Source organism: Salvelinus namaycush, chromosome 4 (genome assembly GCF_016432855.1).
Source record: "Salvelinus namaycush isolate Seneca chromosome 4, SaNama_1.0, whole genome shotgun sequence".
NCBI lineage: Eukaryota > Metazoa > Chordata > Actinopteri > Salmoniformes > Salmonidae > Salvelinus > Salvelinus namaycush.
The window spans coordinates 37,785,908-37,804,087 of NC_052310.1; the positions used below are offsets into that span (position 1 = coordinate 37,785,908).

The window sequence follows — 18,180 nt, forward strand, 5'->3', positions numbered from 1 at the left end:
TGCCATGTACGCCGGCCCGAGGAGACGCACTGGAGACCAGATGCGTTGAGCCGGCTCCATGGCACCTGGCTCGATGCCCACTCTAGCCCGGCCGATATGAGGAGCTGGGATGAACCTCACCGGGCTATGTACACGTACAAGAGACACCTTGCGCTCTTCCGCATAACACGGTGTCTGCCCGTACTCCCGCTCTCCACGGTAAGCACGAGGAGTTGGCGCAGGTTTCCTACCTGACTTTGCCACACTCCCCGAGAGCCCCCCCCCCCAATACATTTTTGGTGCTGCCTCTCTGGCTTCCAGCCGCACTTCCGTGCTGCCTCCTCATACCACCGCCTCTCGGCTTTAGCTGCCTCCAGCTCTTCACGAGGGCGGCGATATTCTCCAGGTTGTGCCCAGGGTCCTCCGCCGTCCAGAATTTCCTCCCAATTCCAATAGTCCTGCGATCGCCGCTGCTGCCTTGTATCACGCTGCTTGGTCCTGGTTTGGTGGGTGATTCTGTCACGATCGTCGTAACATTGTGGAAGAGAGGAGGACCAAGGCGCAGCGTGATAACAATACATCTTCTTTTATTGAAGATGAAAACGAAACGAACACTGACAAACTATACAAAACAACAAACGACCGTGAAGCTATAAAACGAAAGTGCAGACACAAGCAACTAACGTAAAGACATAGACAATCACCCACGAACTACCTAATGAATATGGCTGCCTAAATATGGTTCCCAATCAGAGACAACGATAGACAGCTGTCTCTAATTGAGAACCAATTTAGGCAACCATAGACATACATACACCTAGACTGAACACTGCCCCATAAACATACAAAAACCCCTAGACAATACAAAACACATACATCCCCCATGTCACACCCTGACCTAACTAAAATAATAAAGAAAACAAAGATAACTAAGGCCAGGGTGTGACATACCCATTTAACCCAACCCCTCTGAATCAGAGAGGTGCGGGGGGCTGCCTTAATCGACATCCACGTCTTCGGCGCCCGGGGAACAGTGGGTACTGCCTTGGAATAAATACATAATGAGTAACAATAACTTGGCTATATACATGGGGTACCAGTACCGAGTCGATGTGGAGGTATACGAGGAATTGAGGTAAATATTTACAATACACATAGTTAGGGGTAAAGTGACTAGGCAACAGGATAGTTAATGTTATGTGTGTGTCTTTGTGTCTGTTTGTTCCACAACCCAAATCAGTTCCTGGTTTCAGCAGTGGTTACAAATATAACGGGAGCCTATTCAGAATTTAGTCTAAGTAATTCAATAAAGCTGTCTCTAGAGCAGTGTTTACCATCTCCAGTCCTCGGGTACCCCCAACAGTATATTTTTGTAGCCCCAGACAAGCACACCGGATTCAACTTGTCAACTAATCATCAAGCCCTTGGCAGAGTTTCCGCAACTTGGTCTTCGCGACTCTAAAGGGTGAAGTGTTAGTTTTTTTCCCTAGCACTACACAGCTGATTCAAATAATCAAGTAATCATTCATCTTTAATTATTAGAATCAGCTGTGTAGTGTTAGGGCAAAAACCAAAACTTGAACCCCTTGGGGTCCTGAGGACCGAATTTGCGAAATACTGTAAGATGAGTTGATTGAGGTGTGTTTGTCCGTGTATACAACATAATTGTGTATGTTTGTGGGTACTTGAGGACCGGAGTTGGGAAACAGTGCTGTAGGGAACCCTTTATATATAGTTGGACTGGAACTAATCAGATTGTGTTCCTAGGGTAGTGAGTGTCTGTCATCAGAATTTGTGGTGAGGATGGTTTGCACTTGCACACGCAACACACACACACACACACACACACACACACACACACACACACACACACACACACACAGTTAAACAGAGGGCATTGTCCATTGTCACAGCACACTGCTGGTCCATGTCTGGGTAATTGTGTTTGATAAGCATCACTCATCATCATGAGATTCATTACATTCAAGGAGTCATTGCTTCCTGGCCATTGACACATTGACGTCATCACAGTGTCTGCTGCTTAAATTGAAGGGAAGAATTCATGAAGTAGCCTTGTTGAGGTCTATCATTTAATGAACCATAATGGACTATAAGTAATGTTAGTAGAACAATACTAGAGTCAAGCCAATATGTTCAAAGTAAAGAGTGCTTAAGAGAGAGAAGACCTGATGGGAATCACTCAACTATGTAAAAGGTTTGACATTGCATAGTTTCTCAACATCTTTTCAAAGTTTCCATGATATTGTTTAGGGAATGTTATGCGATAGGAATATTTGTTAGATGAGATATTGTCTATTGGCAGCTGCTCCTTATTTGATTAAGGCTGGCGTCTGGTCTTGTCCTCCCTACCGCCCTGCAGTCCTGGAGGTCTCCTCTCACTCTATTTATTTATGCCAGTAACCGCATTCCCCCTCCAGCCATCTACTGACTGTCTCGAAATGTCACATTATCCATACTAAACAAACTGGCGTCTTCCTACCAGCAACAGTATTATTTGTTTTCAGTGTCAAATGCATCACCTAACTAAAAAACGTTCTGTCTCTGTCTGTCTGTCTGTCTGTCTGTCTGTCTGTCTGTCTGTCTGTCTGTCTGTCTGTCTGTCTGTCTGTCTGTCTGTCTGTCTCTCTCTCTTTCTCTCTCTCTCTGACTCTCTTTCTCTCTCTCTCTCTCTCTCTGACTCTCTTTCTCACTCTCTTTCGGACTCTTTCTGACTCTTTTTCTCTCTCTCTATCTCTCTCTCAGGCCTGTCCCTGGACCACCAGGCAGTGTCAGCTGCCTCCCGTGTCCGTCTGTCTGAGAGAGAGGAGGAATGTCTTTCCTGCTACCTGAGGGCCTGTGACACCTCTCTTGTTTACCTGCAAGAACTCGATAAGGTGTGTGTGTCTGTGTGTGTTTTTGTTGGGTGTTTCTACCCCCATTGCAGATAATGCATGTTATTTCATGATGAAAAGCAGCACAAAACTACTTGGTATATGTGTTTACCAACTGAAGTTTTTACTGTTGTATTAGCAGATGGTGGTCAACCCTAGTTCTAAAGCAGCTAAGACCAGTTTGGCCCCTCCACCACTGGACATTGACCTGGGCTTCTTCCAGCAGGCGGCTCTACAGAGTGCATACCTGTGCCTGCTGCATAGGGGGTGAGTCAATGGCCCAGTAGAGCAGTCGAAGATGGTGGAGGCTTTGCCTCTTCCGCTCTGGAACAGTGCATTGTGATTTCAGCAACAGTGAGTGGCACTTTTGTTTTTGACCAGTAGGTGTCAGTATTGCACCTCAGATAGGACAGAGTTATTGCTTGTAGTGGCACGATTGAGCTCCACTCATTTATACTTAGGTGGAACCGCTCTGAATAACCCCCCCAGGCTTGAGAACAGGTGGACATGTGTGCGAAAACACTATTTATCCCTATCACAGATTTGAAGGGATGATTAACAATGTAGGAACAGAATGGGACTGATGCTGTCTTAGATTTACCCATATGATATCTCACTCCTCTCATCCTTACCCGTATAATACCCACGTGTTTAGTCCATCACTCTCACCTCGCTCACTGGTATGTCTGTTGGGACTGTGTCATACTCACCTGTTTCTTTTCATGTTATGTTATCTGTGTTGTCCTAATCGTCTACATATTCTGTTAGCGTACTGCAAAGTTGCCTAGGAGCTAGGAGCATGGCTGCCCTATCTGTCGGCGCCATTTTCTTCAGAGAGAAGAAAAGGGCGTCAATCCGCTGACGCGTCTCAATCCCCGTTCGACATCATTCTCACTTTGCGAGGCCTTTGTCGCTGTCAGCTCAGCTGTTTGACTTGTTTCATTGACGCGGCTGTCTGTCTGCCTGTCTGTGTATTTGTCTGTCTGTCTGTCCGCATGTCTGTCCGCATGTCTGTCCATCTGTCTGTCTGTCCGCATGTCTGTCTGTCAGGCACCTGGCCCAGGGAGCCCACCAGCTGCGCAGGGTCCTCAGGGTGGTGGAGTCTCGGGGCTCCCAGAGCTTCAGGAAGGTGAGGATATGTATTTTATGTTTACGTCAGGAAAAAGTCAGGAAAACGGTCCTGGCTCTAGTTAAATCCTAGTCGTGTTCTGTGGCGTTACGTTACGTTAAACGTGTCTCGTAGGCTGCAGCGCGGAAGCTGGCTGAGGTGTTGCTGAGCTCGGTGAGTGAGGACAGCTACTGGGCGCCCATGTCTCTCCCACCCTCCGCCTGGCTGCAGAGAGAAGGGAACGCCGGCCCAAAGGATGCCATGTACCCCTCTCCCAAACAACCCCAACGCTACAGTACTGACAGGTCGATACCTCCTACCTATTTCCTTCCTTCCCCTCTCTCTCTCTCTCTCTCTCTCCCTCCCTTTCTCTCCTTCATGTGTAGTCCCATTAATCCACTGGTATTACTCAATCCCCATTCAACATTAGCACTGGCTTGAGAGATTAGCTCACATTCCCCTACAGTGGGGTTGTGTGTACTCCTACTGAACCGTTGAGCTTAAATAGCCCCAGAGCATCAATACGGTCAAAGACAGGCCTCCCTAGAGGCCCAGGCGTCCACTGTTCCAGTGATACAAAACCCACACATGGAACATAACTTGTTCTCGCCACTTTCTGACCTCGTATTGGCTAGGAGCTCTGCGGCTAAGGCATTTATCCATGCTACTATAGTGCTCGGTGATCAATGGTATACTTCAGCCACCTCTCCTATAGAAGCACACGTACTGTACGTTGCGTTCACACTTCCATTGGCTTTTTTTCCCCCCAAGGCTCCAAGAGCCTCCATTTCTATTCGGCTACGTCTCCCATGCAAATTGTCGAACTTCAAAGGCTTTGTCAGTGACTTACCTTTGGCCGTTCCGCCATCTCTACGATATGATCTTATGGGTCTGCGTTATCCTCAAGACGATATCAAACCCTACACCCCAGACAACATGCACGAGTGAGAATGCACTCAGGGAAATCAATTGCAGATTCGTTGTCATGGGTTACTTGTTTAGAAGTGCCCTGGTAGTATCTTGCAATTGTATCTTTAGTTGGTACGTCATGGGCTCAGCCAGAGGGAAGTTAAGACGAGCACGTGCACAAACGTGTACGCGTGTACTATACGCGTGCGCGTGAGAGACACCGGAGAGAGTGGCGTACTGTGATACTGTCGGGTTAGTCGGAGGGTTGTGTTATATCACCAGAGCAGGTGAAGTAGAAACAGGACGCTCCCTGCGATCCAGCTATGGCGCGGGGCAGTTGCGTGACGTGTCACTTCCTGCTCACGTTTCCTGTGTTTCCCTGCAGCGTCTTCTGTCCCCAGGATGTGGTTGAGGAGGCTGTGCTCCTGCTGCTCATCACAGAGTCTACGGTGAGACATATATCTCTCTCTCTCTCTCTCTCTCTCTCGCTGTGTCTCTCTGTGTCTCTCTGTGTCTCTCTGTGTCTCTCTGTGTTTCTCTCTGTCTCTCTGTGTTTCTCTCTGTCTCTCTGTGTCTCTCTCTCTCTCTCTCTCTCTCTCTCTGTCTGTCTGTCTGTCTGTCTGTCTGTCTGTCTGTCTGTCTGTCTGTCTGTCTGTCTGTCTGTCTGTCTGTCTGTCTGTCTGTCTGTCTGCTTTCGCTAGTCCTGTCTATACAGGTGAAGGAAAGGACACCAGCAGATTAAGCCACTTCATAGGCCTTCTACCGCAACAGTCTTGGTATGAATCGGATCCTAGACAGCTATGTGATCCCCCCCCCCCCCCCCCCCCCCCCGCCTCCTATAGGCCAGCGGAGACGCAGTCATCAGCCGAGCCCCCGACCATAAGGAGGAGCGGGAGACCAGTTTGCAGGACGCCACCTCTGTCTACGACCTGCTGAGCATCGGCATGGCCAGGAGGGGGCAGTATGCCATGCTGTCTGAGGTAAGCCTGCCTCGAAAACACTGGAGGCCAAAGTACTAAAACCTAACTAGCTACACAGTGTGAAGGGAAAGATTTGCCTCCGACAACTGTTTCGTGCCCTTGTTGTGTCGTACACTTTCGAGCAGGTTTAGGGACTCTCTCGCTCTTTCTCTAAGAGAATCTCTGTCTCTCTCACCCTCTTTCTCTATTTCTCTCCTTTTTCTCTCTCTCTCTCTCTCTCTCTCTAGCTTACCCAGGCTTCTCTCTCTTTACGTTCAGGTTGGCAGCGTTTTTCTCTCCAGGTGAATGAGATTGAGCACTGCCTCACTAGGCCAGACAGGTGAACCCTCTCACGTGTTGGGGCCACGCATGGTACCACTAGTCTTGCTAACAACAAGCCGCTGGTTATGTCTGTCTGCCTGACTGACGTCGTTCCTCTCATAGGTGTCATGGTGTGGGCCGCTAGTCAAATGAACATCTAACCCTCATCTAAACCTCACTCTCCTTCAACAATGTGGGTTGATATCTCAAATGCATCTGTGTGTGTGTGTGTGTGTGTGTGTGTGTGTGTGTGTGTGTGTGTGTGTGTGTGTGTGTGTGTGTGTGTGTGTGTGTGTCCTCCAGTGTCTGGAGCGGGCCATGAAGTTCTCATTTAATGAGTTCCACCTCTGGCACCAGTTGGGCTTGTCACTCATGGCGTGTGGGAAGGTGAGCTCATCGACATATCTTTTCACACGCCCCCCCCCCCCCCCCCCCCCCTCCGCGCGCACACACACACCATCCTACTCTAATCTGGCACTACTACCTGCTCGCAAGCATATGTAATCACTCATCCTCTAAATGTTGCTGTGAGGTTGTGTGTGCGTTAATCAGTAGAATGCGTGAACCAGAAGGACTGAGTGATAACGAAAGATGAGGAGTGTGACAGATAGAAAGATCTGGAACCCTCCCGAGTGAAACAGGAGAATTGATCTCCTCCCTAGCCTGGCTGCCTGCAGGATGAGGTGACACCGCAGATCAATGCAGAACTCTGGAAATAGGCTGCTCCCTATAAGGATGGGGGGGGGGGCCTCAGTGTCGTCGGATCTGCTTCTATTTAGGGCCAGCTGTGTGTGTGAGGGAGCGAGAGAGTGTGTGTGTGAGGGAGCGAGAGAGAGTGTGTGTGAGGGAGCGAGAGAGAGTTTGTGTGTGTGTAGTGCATTGATGAATTACCTATATGACTCCCTTTCTGTGTTATTCTATACGGAAAGTAAATATGTGTGTGATCTATGCTCCTGTTATATCAGTAGACTAGTTTGTCTCTGTCACTGCTGTAGGAGAGTGTGCGTAAGCATGAGTCTGTGTGTGTGTGTGTGTGTGACGACTTTTCTCGATGTGTCAGTGACCATGTGTGTGTGCCTGTGTTTTACAGGGTGTGGGTGCCGTGTCTGTGCTCAAGGAGTGTGCCAGGATGAGACCCGAGGACCCCTCACTGCCCATGTTGGCCGCCAAAGTCTGCATCGGCCAACTGCATTGGGTGAATGACACACACAGTCTCTCTCTATTTGACGATACCTTTACACTACATGCTATGCATACCATCCATACAGGCAGTCGGTCACCATTCAGAATCGCTGCAACCATTATTACATAACAGCGCTCCACACGAACGCCCACCTCCGCCCAACCACTGTGATAACCAGCCTAGCAATGCCGGGCCTGTTGTTGATCCAGGAGGGGGGTAGTGTAGGATTAGGAGACGCATGGTGGCATGGCAACAGAGGGGCTAGAGATCAGAGGTGGATAGGGAGACTAAGGAGCTTACAGCCATAATCACAATAGGATACTATGGGACCAAAGAGCAACAAATTACACACATCTTGACCCTTTCACCGACCTAGGAACTACACATTTGCACTGTATTGTCTGGGACTTTGGGACTAGAGTCATTCGAGTGTCTTTGACCCCTAGTTGGTAGGAGTGGAGTGACCAATAGGGATTTGTGTCCGACTGGGGAACGTTATTTTTATAGTTGAAAGAAATATATATGATTTTTGTTGCATTATTTGATTGTAAAAATTACATTTAGGGAGTTTAATAAGGGAAAATATTTGTTTTCAGGATTTTCCAATTTTCTTCAATATTATTATGCTGAACAAAAATATAAATGCAACATGCAACAATTTCTAAGATTTTACTGAGTTACAGTTCATATAAGGAAATCAATCAATTTAAATAAATAAATGAGGCCCTAATTAGGCCCTATTACATGACTAGGAATAGAGTGGCTGTGCGAAGTTGCTGGATATTGGCGGGAACTGGAACAAGCTGTCGTACACGTCGATCCAGAGCATCCCAAACATGCTCAATGGGTGACAAGTCTGGAGAGTATGCAGGCCATGGAAGAACTGGGACATTTTCAGCTTCCAGGAATTGTGTACAGATCCTTGCAACGTGGGGCTGTGCATTATCATGTTGAAACATGAGGTGATGGCGGCGGATGAATGACACGACAATGGGCCTTAGGATCTTGTCACGGTATCTCTGTGCATTCAAATTGCCATCGATAAAATGCAATTGTGTCCGTTGTACCATAACCCCACTGCCACCATGGGGTACTCCGTTCACAACATTGACATCAGAAAACCACTCGCCCACACGACGCCATACACACTGTCTGCCCAGTACAGTTGAAACTGAGATGTATCCATGAAGAGCACATTTCTCCAGTGTGTCAGTGGCAATCGAAGGTGAGCGAGCATTTTGCCCACTGAAGTCGGTTACGATGCCAAACTGCAGTCAGGTCAAGACCCTGTTGATGACGACGAGCACGCAGATGAGCTTCCTGAGACGGTTTCTGACAGTTTGTGCAGAAATTCCTCGGTTGTGCAATCCCACAGTTTCATCAGCTGTGCATGTGGCTGGTCTCAGATGGTCCCGCAGGTGAAGAAGCCAGATGTGGAGGTCCTGTGCTGGCATGGTTACACGTGGTCTGCTGTTGTGAGGCCAGTTGGACGTACTGCCAAATTCTCTAAAACGATGTTGAAGGCGGCTTATGGTAGAGAAATGAACATTAAGTTCTCTGGCAACAACTCTGGTAGACACTCCCTGCTAAAAGTTCTATTAGAATAGTTATGTTTTTATTGGAGATTTGAAAATGAATCGTTTTCCATATCTTACAAATGTTTGTATTGAACTTGTATTTTTAGAGGCAAAAATATGTCTGTTTTGAGTATCTTCTGTCAACTCTGTCAGTGGCTTGTCAATTCCGTCACTGATGGCTAACCCCCTTAAGATTTTTTTGTTGTTGTAAATATTCAGATATATTTTTTTTTAACTGTTCTACAATGTACAGTATGCTTAAACTTTTGAAGTATTTGCTTTGCTAGACCTAAAGCATAATGTTTGCTTTTTAAATGTTGTTTTATGTTCTAAATCTAGAAAAACATGCTAAGGAAATTACCCCTGGAGCATTTAATAATGCATATTTGAATAATCTTATGTTAGAATTAAACAATATATATTTTTTTAATGAATCACTGGAAAATATAAAGAAAACTGTTGAGATTGACATAATTTAAAAGCTTACAAGCAGGGTTGTCAAACTATTTTAAAATGTCTTGGAGAAAAAAAGTTTAAAAAAGCAACAACATTTATGTCATTAAACATGATCTAAAAACGTGTCAACTCCGTTTGTAGCTTAGATCCTAATTTGACATCATCTGAGTTGGGTCATTTGTGTTGTGCCCGCCATCGGTAGAGACACAACATGCTCTTGAATAAAGGAGCACCTTTATCTCCTAAATGTTTAGTCATTTCCATGGGCAAATATGTTTTGTTTAAATCAAAATGGACACTGTCAAAAAGGAACTCAATTCAAATGGATATATATCCCATAATAACACAATGGCTCTCTTTCTTTCTATTGTACGGAACTTTGTTGATAGTGTCTGTATTCTGATAAAGAGAGGGATAGAGAATGAGGAGGAGGATGATGAGGGAGGGGAGAGATAGAAAGAGAGAGTAAAGGGGGGGGGGGGGTAGTCAGGGAGAGTCTAAGCAGCTGTCCTGCTGTTCTGCTGGCACCGTGTCAAAGGCAATTCACCGACCCCTCCCCATACCTCACACTGAGTGACACGCTTTTACCTCGTCCCAGCTCAGCCACACTGACTGCAGTCTGGCACTGTTTGCCGGGGGACTCTAGTGCGCTGTTCTTCACCTGAATCTACAGTGTCCTTAAACTAACCACACACTGCCCACGATACAGCCCTTGAGACTATACAAACGCTCTATACTATACAAACACAAAAGCTCACTAAACAAGACAATCCGAAAACCAACTGAACATGCCTTTAAACACTTGAGTTCACAGTTGAGCTCACAAGGTTAGTAAGTACTTCAGCAGACTAGACACTGTACTTCTAGGGACCCATAGCACATCGGACTGTTATCTTTGCGTGTATCTGTGTGTGATAGCTGGAGGAGGCTGAGGCCCTGTCTCAGAGTGTGGTGTCCATGGGAGAGGAGGCTGCAGAGTTCCTGTCCCGTGCATACCTGACTGTGGGGCTGTGCTGCAGTCTGCAGGCCTCTGACGGTAAGAGACACCACTATGAGCTGCTCTACGAGGCAGGATTGGTTTCCTCTAACAAACGGTGGCCCTTGTCCCGATTCACCGGGAATCCGCCACTGAGAGAACCCACTGAACTCACTTGTCCTGATAATCCATACTTTCTTAATTGGCCTTCCCCGTCGCCTGTGCAGTATTTCATTCAGAGGTGAATTGTGTAGGAATGAATATGAGTTGGTACTCATAAAGGGCGACTAAAATTTTCAGAATTCAGAACTGCGATAAATACCGTAAACCTCATTATAATCCACCATGAAAATATCGCCCAAAATGCCTTGTTTTCCACTGATGGATTTGTTCATCTGTACCTAATCTCTCTCCAGCCACTCTGAAAGCTGATCGGGATGGGTTCAACAGACGAGCACTGCAAAATCTGCATAAGTACGTACCAACCTCTCTCTGTCCGTCTAAGTAAATAGCCTTTGTCACGAGGCTTGGCTTGTGCAATTCAGAACGGCTCATAGGAGCAGGAGCCTAGCTCCTGTTTCTGTAGCGTGAGGCAGCTTGATGTACAAGTACACCCCCTGGACAGGACGCTAGTCTATCGCAGGGCCTTACCCCCAATCTATCTCCTTAATGCTGAGTGCCAAGCAGAGACGCATCTGGTCCCATTTTTACAGTCTTTTGTATGACTCAACCGGGGATCAAACTCCCAACCTTCCAATCTCAGGGCGGACAATCTAACCACAAGGCCATTCTGTCAATCTAGGTTGGTCTTAACCTGTGTGTTTGTTTTTATAGTTAGCGTACACTACAGTTTGTGTGTTATTCTGCATTGTCATTGAGTGTGACCTCTCTCCTCTGAAGAGCCCATGCAATGGATCCCCATGATGCTAAGATTGCTCTCTACCTGTCTCTCCAGCTGGCTCTTGTACGCCAGGTCAGTCAGCACTGGCACACACACATATACTGTATTACGGCTCCTCATAGTGGTTCTCCATCTTGGATCTTCTGTGTCTCTTGTCCTTCGGTTTCTCCTCTACCCATTCACTGTGGGTATGTGTGTGTGTGAGCAGGTGGCAGCTGCCATGGATCCCCTGCAGGTGGCTCTGTCTCTGCGTGGGGACGACCTGCACTCCCTCCACCTACTGACCCTTCTGCTTAGTGCCCAGAAACACCACCAACACGCCCTCGAAACCCTCACACTAGCGCTCAGCCAACACCCTGAGAACTTCAAGTAGGTCGCCACTCTCCTCTATTATGGAACTGTGTGTGAGTGAGAGTGTGAGTGTGAGTTAGAGAGTGAGCGAGTGTGAGACTAACTCTGGTGTGTGTCACCCAGCCGGGTGCTCTGGAGGCTCAGGCCCAGACCTCTGTGTGGGGATAGGGTGTCTGAGCTCCTCACCAGAGCCACACACACTCACTGAAGGCCTTATTTAGATGTGCCAGACCAGGCATCCGCACTGCGCTGAGGAGTCTACCCTCACACACCCTTACCCTTTTCACACTGCCGCACTGACCCCAACTCTTCCATGTAGGTTGGAGTTGCAGTACTCCCTCTCTCTCTCTGAGAAGCAGACAACATTATGCAGTAATGATAAACCACAGACACACATTATTAGTCAACCATGCAATTGGCCCGTGCCACGGTGTTGCCTTGCTATAAGAAGAATATGCATATTTGAAAGCCACGTGCTATTTTGATTATTTCGCAGTGCCACCTCACCCTAGAGTCTGCAATAATGATCTAAGACACATGTTCTTCACAGCACGACCATTTGGGGTCAGTGTTGGTCTCTATGGTGTCAAGAAGAGAGGGGTACAGTGAAAATAGATAGCGGTAAATGAATGTGATATAGAGACAGATAAATAAAGAAATATGGAGTCAGAGAAGGACAGAGCGAATCAAACATTGTTGCATTTATATCGTATTTGTAGCTATATATATATATATATATCTACAGTACCAGTCAAAAGTTTGGACACACCTACTCATTCCAGGGTTTTTCTTTATTTTTACTATTTTCTACATTGTAGAATAATAGTGAAGACATCAAAACTATTAAATAAAACCTATAAAGTCATGTAGTAACCAGAAAAGTGTTAAACAAATCAAAATATATTTTATATTTGAGATTCTTCAAGGTAGACACCCTTTGCCTTGATAACAGTTTTACACACTCTTGGCATTCTCTCAACCAGATTCATGAGGTAGTCACCTGGAATGCATTTCAATTAACAGGTGTGCCTTGTTAAAAGTTAATTTGTGGAATTTCTTTCTTTAAAACTTCTTACGGCTGAAATCCCGTTAATGGGATCGATTTGACAACAGCCAGTGAAAGTGCAGGGTGCCAAATTCAAACAACAGAAATCTCATAATTAAAATTCCTCAAACATACAAGTATTATACAACATTTTAAAGATAAACTTGTTGTTAATCCCACAACAGTGTCCGATTTCAAAAAGGCTTTACGACGAAAGCAACCATGCCATTATGTTAGGTCAGCGCCAAGTCACAAAAAAAAACAGCCATTTTTCCAGCCAAAGAGAGGAGTCACAAAAAGCAGAAATAGAGATAAAATTAATCACTAACCTTTGATGATCTTCATCAGATGGCACTCATAGGACTTCATGTTACACAATACATGTATGTTTTGTTCGATAAAGTTCATATTTATATCCAAAAATCTCAGTTTACATTGGCGCGTTATGTTCAGTAATATTTTGCTTCCAAAACATCCGGTGATTTTGCAGAGAGCCACATCAATTTACAGAAATACTCATCATAAATGTTGATGAAAATACAAGTGTTATGCATGGAATTAAATATATACTTCTCCTTAATGCAACCACTGTGTCAGATTTCAAAAAAGCTTTACAGCGAAAGCACACCATGGAATAATCTGAGTACAGCGCTCAGAGACCAAAACAAGCCATACAGATACCCGCCATGTTGTGGAGTCAACAGAAGTCAGAAATAGCATTATAAATATTCACTTATTTTTGATCTTCATCGGAATGCACTCCCAGGAATCCCAGTTCCACAATACATTTTTTTTTGTTCTTTAAAGTCCATCATTTATGTCCAAATACCTCCTTTTTGTTCACGCATTTAGTTCACAAATCCAAATTCACAAGGCGTTACAGTTCGTAGAAACATGTCAAACGATGTATAGAATCAATCTTTAGGATGTTTTTTATCATAAATCTTCAATAATATTCCAACCGGACAATTCCTTTGTCTTTAGAAATGAAAAGGAACAGAGCTCGCTCTCACGGCCGCGCGCCTGACTTAGCTCATGGCATTCTGCCAGACACCTGACTCAAACAGCTCTTATTCGCTCCCCCTTCACAGTAGAAGCCTGAAACAAGGTTCTAAAGACTGTTGACATCTAGTGGAAGCCTTAGGAAGTGCAATTGAACCAAATTTTACACTGTATATTGGATAGGCAAAGACTTGAAAACCTACAAACCTCAGATTTCCCACTTCCTGGTTGGATTTTTTTCTCAGGTTTTTGCCTGCCATATGAGTTCTGTTATACTCACAGACATCATTCAAACAGTTTCAGAAACTTCAGAGTGTTTTCTATCCAAATCTACTATTTATGCATATCTTAGCTTCTGGGCCTGAGTAGCAGGCAGTTTACTCTGGGCACCTTATTCATCCAAGCTACTCAATACTGCCCCCCAGCCATTAACCCAGTTAATGCGTTTGAGCCATTCAGTTGTGTTGTGACAAGGTAGGGTTGGTATACAGAAGAAGGCCCTATTTGGTAAAAGTCCAAGTCCATATTATGGCAAGAACAACTCAAATAAGCAAAGAGAAATGACAGTCCATCATTACTTTAAGACATGAAGGTCAGTTAATCCGGAAAATGTCAAGAACTTGAAGTTTCTTCAAGTGCAGTCGCAAAAACCATCAAGCACTATGATGAAACTGGCTCTCGTGAGGACCGTCAACAGAAAAGGAAGACCCCGAGTTACCTCTGCTGCAGAGGATAAGTTCATTAGAGTTACCAGCCTCAGAAATTGCAGCCCAAATAAATGCTTCACAGAGTTCAAGTATCAGACACATCTCAACATCAACTGTTCAGAGGAGACTGCGTGAATCAGGCCTTCATGGTCGAATTGCTGCAAAGAAACCACAAATATTTATTTATTTATTTAACCTTTATTTAACTAGGCAAGTCAGTTAAGAACAAATTCTTATTTACAATGACGGCCTACCAGAAGGAAAAACGCCTACTAAAGGACACCAATAATAAGAAGAGACTTGCTTGGGCTAAGAAACACGAGCAATGTACATTAGACCGGTGGAAATCTGTCCTTTGGTCTGATGAGTCCAAATTCGTGATTTTTGGTTCCAACAGCCTTGTCTTTGTGAGATGCAGAGTAGGTGAACGGATGATCTCCGCATGTGTGGTTCCCACCATGAAGCATGGAGGAGGAGGTGTGATGGTGTCGGGGTGCTTTACTGGTGACACTAGCGATACGCCATCCCATCTGGTTTGCGCTTAGTGGAACTGTGATTTGTTTTCCAGCAGGACAATGACGCAAAACACAACTCCAGGCTGTGTAAGGGCTATTTGACCAAGAACGAGAGTGATGGAGTGCTACATCAGATGACCTGGCCTCCACAATCACACGAACCTCAACCCAATTGAGATGGTTTGGGATGAGTTGGACCGCAGAGTGAAGGAAAAGCAGCCAACAAGTGCTCAGCATATGTGGGAACTCCTTCAAGACTGTTGGAAAAGCATTCCTCATGAAGCTGGTTGAAAGAATGCCAAGAGTGTGCAAATCTATCATCAAGGCACAGGGTGGCTACTTTGAAGAATCTAAAATATAAATATATTTTGATTTGTTTAACACTTTTTTGGTTACAACATAATTCCTTATGTGTTATTTCATAGTTTAGATGTCTTCACAATTATTCTCCAATGTAGAAAATAGTAAAAATAAAGAAAAATCCTTGAATGAGTAGGTGTGTCCAAACTTTTTTTTGCAGGTTTTCCTACTTACAAAGCATGTAGAGGTCTGTCATTTTATCATAGGTACACTTCAACTGTGAGAGGCGGAATCTAAAACAAAAATCCAGAAAATCACATTGTATGATTTTTAAGTAATTATTTTGCATTTTACTGCATGACATAAGTATTTGATCACCTACCAACCAGTAAGAATTCCGGCTCTCACAGACCTGTTAGTTTTTCTTTAAGAAGCCCTCCTGTTCTCCACTCATTACCTGTATTAACTGCACCTGTTTGAACTCGTTACCTGTATAAAAGACACCTGTCCACACACTCAATCAAACAGACTCCAACCTCTCCACAATGGCCAAGACCAGAGAGCTGTGTAAGGACATCAGGGATAAAATTGTAGATCTGCACAAGGCTGGGATGGGCTACAGGACAATAAGCAAGCAGCTTGGTGAGAAGGCAACAACTGTTGGTGCAATTATTAGAAAATGGAAGAAGAGATCTCACCTCGTGGGGCATCAATGATCATGAGGAAGGTGAGGGATCAGCCCAAAACTACACGGCAGGACCTGTTCAATGGCCTGAAGAGAGCTGGGACCACAGTCTCTTAGAAAACCATTAGTAACACACTACGCCGTCATGGTTTAAAATCCTGCAGTGCACGCAAGGTCCCCCTGCTCAAGCCAGCGCATGTCCAGGCCCGTCTGAAGTTTGCCAATGACCATCTGGATGATCCAGAGGAGGAATGGGAGAAGGTCATGTGGTCTGATGAGACAAAAATAGAGCTTTTTGGTGTAAACTCCACTCGCCGTGTTTGGAGGAAGAAGAAGGATGAGTACAACCCCAAGAACACCATCCCAACCGTGAAGCATGGAGGTGGAAACATCATTCTTTGGGGATGCTTTTCTGCAAAGGGGACAGGACGACTGCACCGTATTGAGGGGAGGATGGATGGGGCCATGTATCGCGAGATCTTGGCCAACAACCTCCTTCCCTCAGTAAGAGCATTGAAGATGGGTCGTGGCTGGATCTTCCAGCATGACAATGACCCGAAACACACAGCCAGGGCAACTAAGGAGTGGCTCCGTAAGAAGCATCTCAAGGTCCTGGAGTGGCCTAGCCAGTCTCCAGACCTGAACCCAATAGAAAATCTTTGGAGGGAGCTGAAAGTCCGTATTGCCCAGCGACAGCCCCGAAACCTGAAGGATCTGGAGAAGGTCTGTATGGAGGAGTGGGCCAAAATCCCTGCTGCAGTGTGTGCAAACCTGGTCAAGAACTACAGGAAACGTATGATCTCTGTAATTGCAAACAAAGGTTTCTGTACCAAATATTAAGTTCTGCTTTTCTGATGTATCAAATACTTATGTCATGCAATAAAATGCAAATTAATTACTTAAAAATCATACAATGTGATTTTCTCGATTTTTGTTTTAGATTCCGTCTCTCACAGCTGAAGTGTACCTATGATAAAAATGACAGACCTCTACATGCTTTGTAAGTAGGAAAACCTGCAAAATCGGCAGTGTATCAAATACTTGTTCTCCCCACTGTATATATATGTATAATCTAAAGCTTATATTCTAGTGATTTCTCTCCCTCATATGCATATGCAGACACATTCCTTCTCCATAGAGACATTTGACTGCTTTGACCCATTTAAGAGCTTTTTGCCAGGCTCAGCCCGTCACAGCCCTCCCTGCGCCAGGAATGCCCATCGCCCCGGCAACCAAGAGGTCATATCGGCGGAGGGAGCAGTCAACATCAGTTGTTATGGAGAAAGAGGGAATGTGTGAAGAATTTGTGCTGAAGAGGATTTGGTTTGAATAGCATACGTGCACAATGACATGCATGTACAGTATGTGCATGTGACGCTAGTCATCGGATCTCTGCACCACAGCAGCACAGACTGTCAATTTGTTGTAGCACACACTGAATCCTTGTTTTCTCTCTCACTTTCTGTCTTTCTTGTTCCCCAAATAGAAAGCATTTACTCTACGATAAAAATACCCGCGTACACACACGTTCCTGTAGTGTAAAGACGCAAATCTCGATTCATTTCTCACGTCTCGTACGCCACTTCCATAGGTAGCGTAGGAGACCCCCCCCCCCCCCCCCCCCCCCCCAAAAGACAAACATCTCTTCGAGCCATATGATGCTACAGTAAATATCTTAATAGCAGAGAGCAATTGGATGAAACAGTTGAAATGTGTAGACATTGTCCTTATATTTGAGATGTTTTTATTGAGCTTTCACCTTAAAATGCAGTAATAGCCTGTTGCATTCTTAAATGGTCGGCGTGGCTTTATAAGTAGACAACTGGGAAACGCCACTGTCTTTTTATCTCTCTCTTTTTCCCGTCTTTTTTTATCTCTGTCTGTTTGAAATTGTTATCAGCTAGTAAACAGCCGTGCATTTCCAATTTGAAATGCGTTTTTAGCACAAAGCGAAAGAGCTGAGGAGGCTGTGGAAAGGGAGAGGGGAAGGGAGGCCAGAGAGAGAGAGAGAGAGAGAGTGTTCTCTCGCAGTTTGTTCTAAAGAAAATGATTAATCCCAGGCTTTGATTCTGCATTCATCTTGCGGCATGTCACAAGATGTGTGTGTGTGCCTGCTTGCATACACTCACACACACACACACACACACACACACACACACACACACACACACACACACACACACACACACACACACACACACACACACACACACACACACACACAGTAGGAAGCCCACTAACACATGGCACACCCCTCCTCTACTAAACGCTGCTCTGCACGGTAGCTAATAGGAAACCCTCAGCCCCCACTGGCC

General features: G+C 45.4%; 1 protein-coding gene across 1 annotated transcript in view; it reads left to right on the top strand.

Annotated features, from left to right (window-relative positions):
• LOC120046499 (tetratricopeptide repeat protein 7A-like) overlaps window positions 1-18,180 on the top strand; it is a 49,947-nt gene that overhangs the window by 15,080 nt on the left and 16,687 nt on the right. The window contains exons 5-16 of the mRNA XM_038991784.1: window positions 2,743-2,873; window positions 3,013-3,137; window positions 3,921-3,999; window positions 4,114-4,283; window positions 5,273-5,336; window positions 5,730-5,867; window positions 6,471-6,554; window positions 7,258-7,362; window positions 10,302-10,419; window positions 10,776-10,833; window positions 11,260-11,332; window positions 11,469-11,629. Coding sequence (XP_038847712.1) covers window positions 2,743-2,873; window positions 3,013-3,137; window positions 3,921-3,999; window positions 4,114-4,283; window positions 5,273-5,336; window positions 5,730-5,867; window positions 6,471-6,554; window positions 7,258-7,362; window positions 10,302-10,419; window positions 10,776-10,833; window positions 11,260-11,332; window positions 11,469-11,629 — 1,306 coding nt within the window. The remainder of the gene's footprint in view (window positions 1-2,742; window positions 2,874-3,012; window positions 3,138-3,920; window positions 4,000-4,113; window positions 4,284-5,272; window positions 5,337-5,729; window positions 5,868-6,470; window positions 6,555-7,257; window positions 7,363-10,301; window positions 10,420-10,775; window positions 10,834-11,259; window positions 11,333-11,468; window positions 11,630-18,180) is intronic.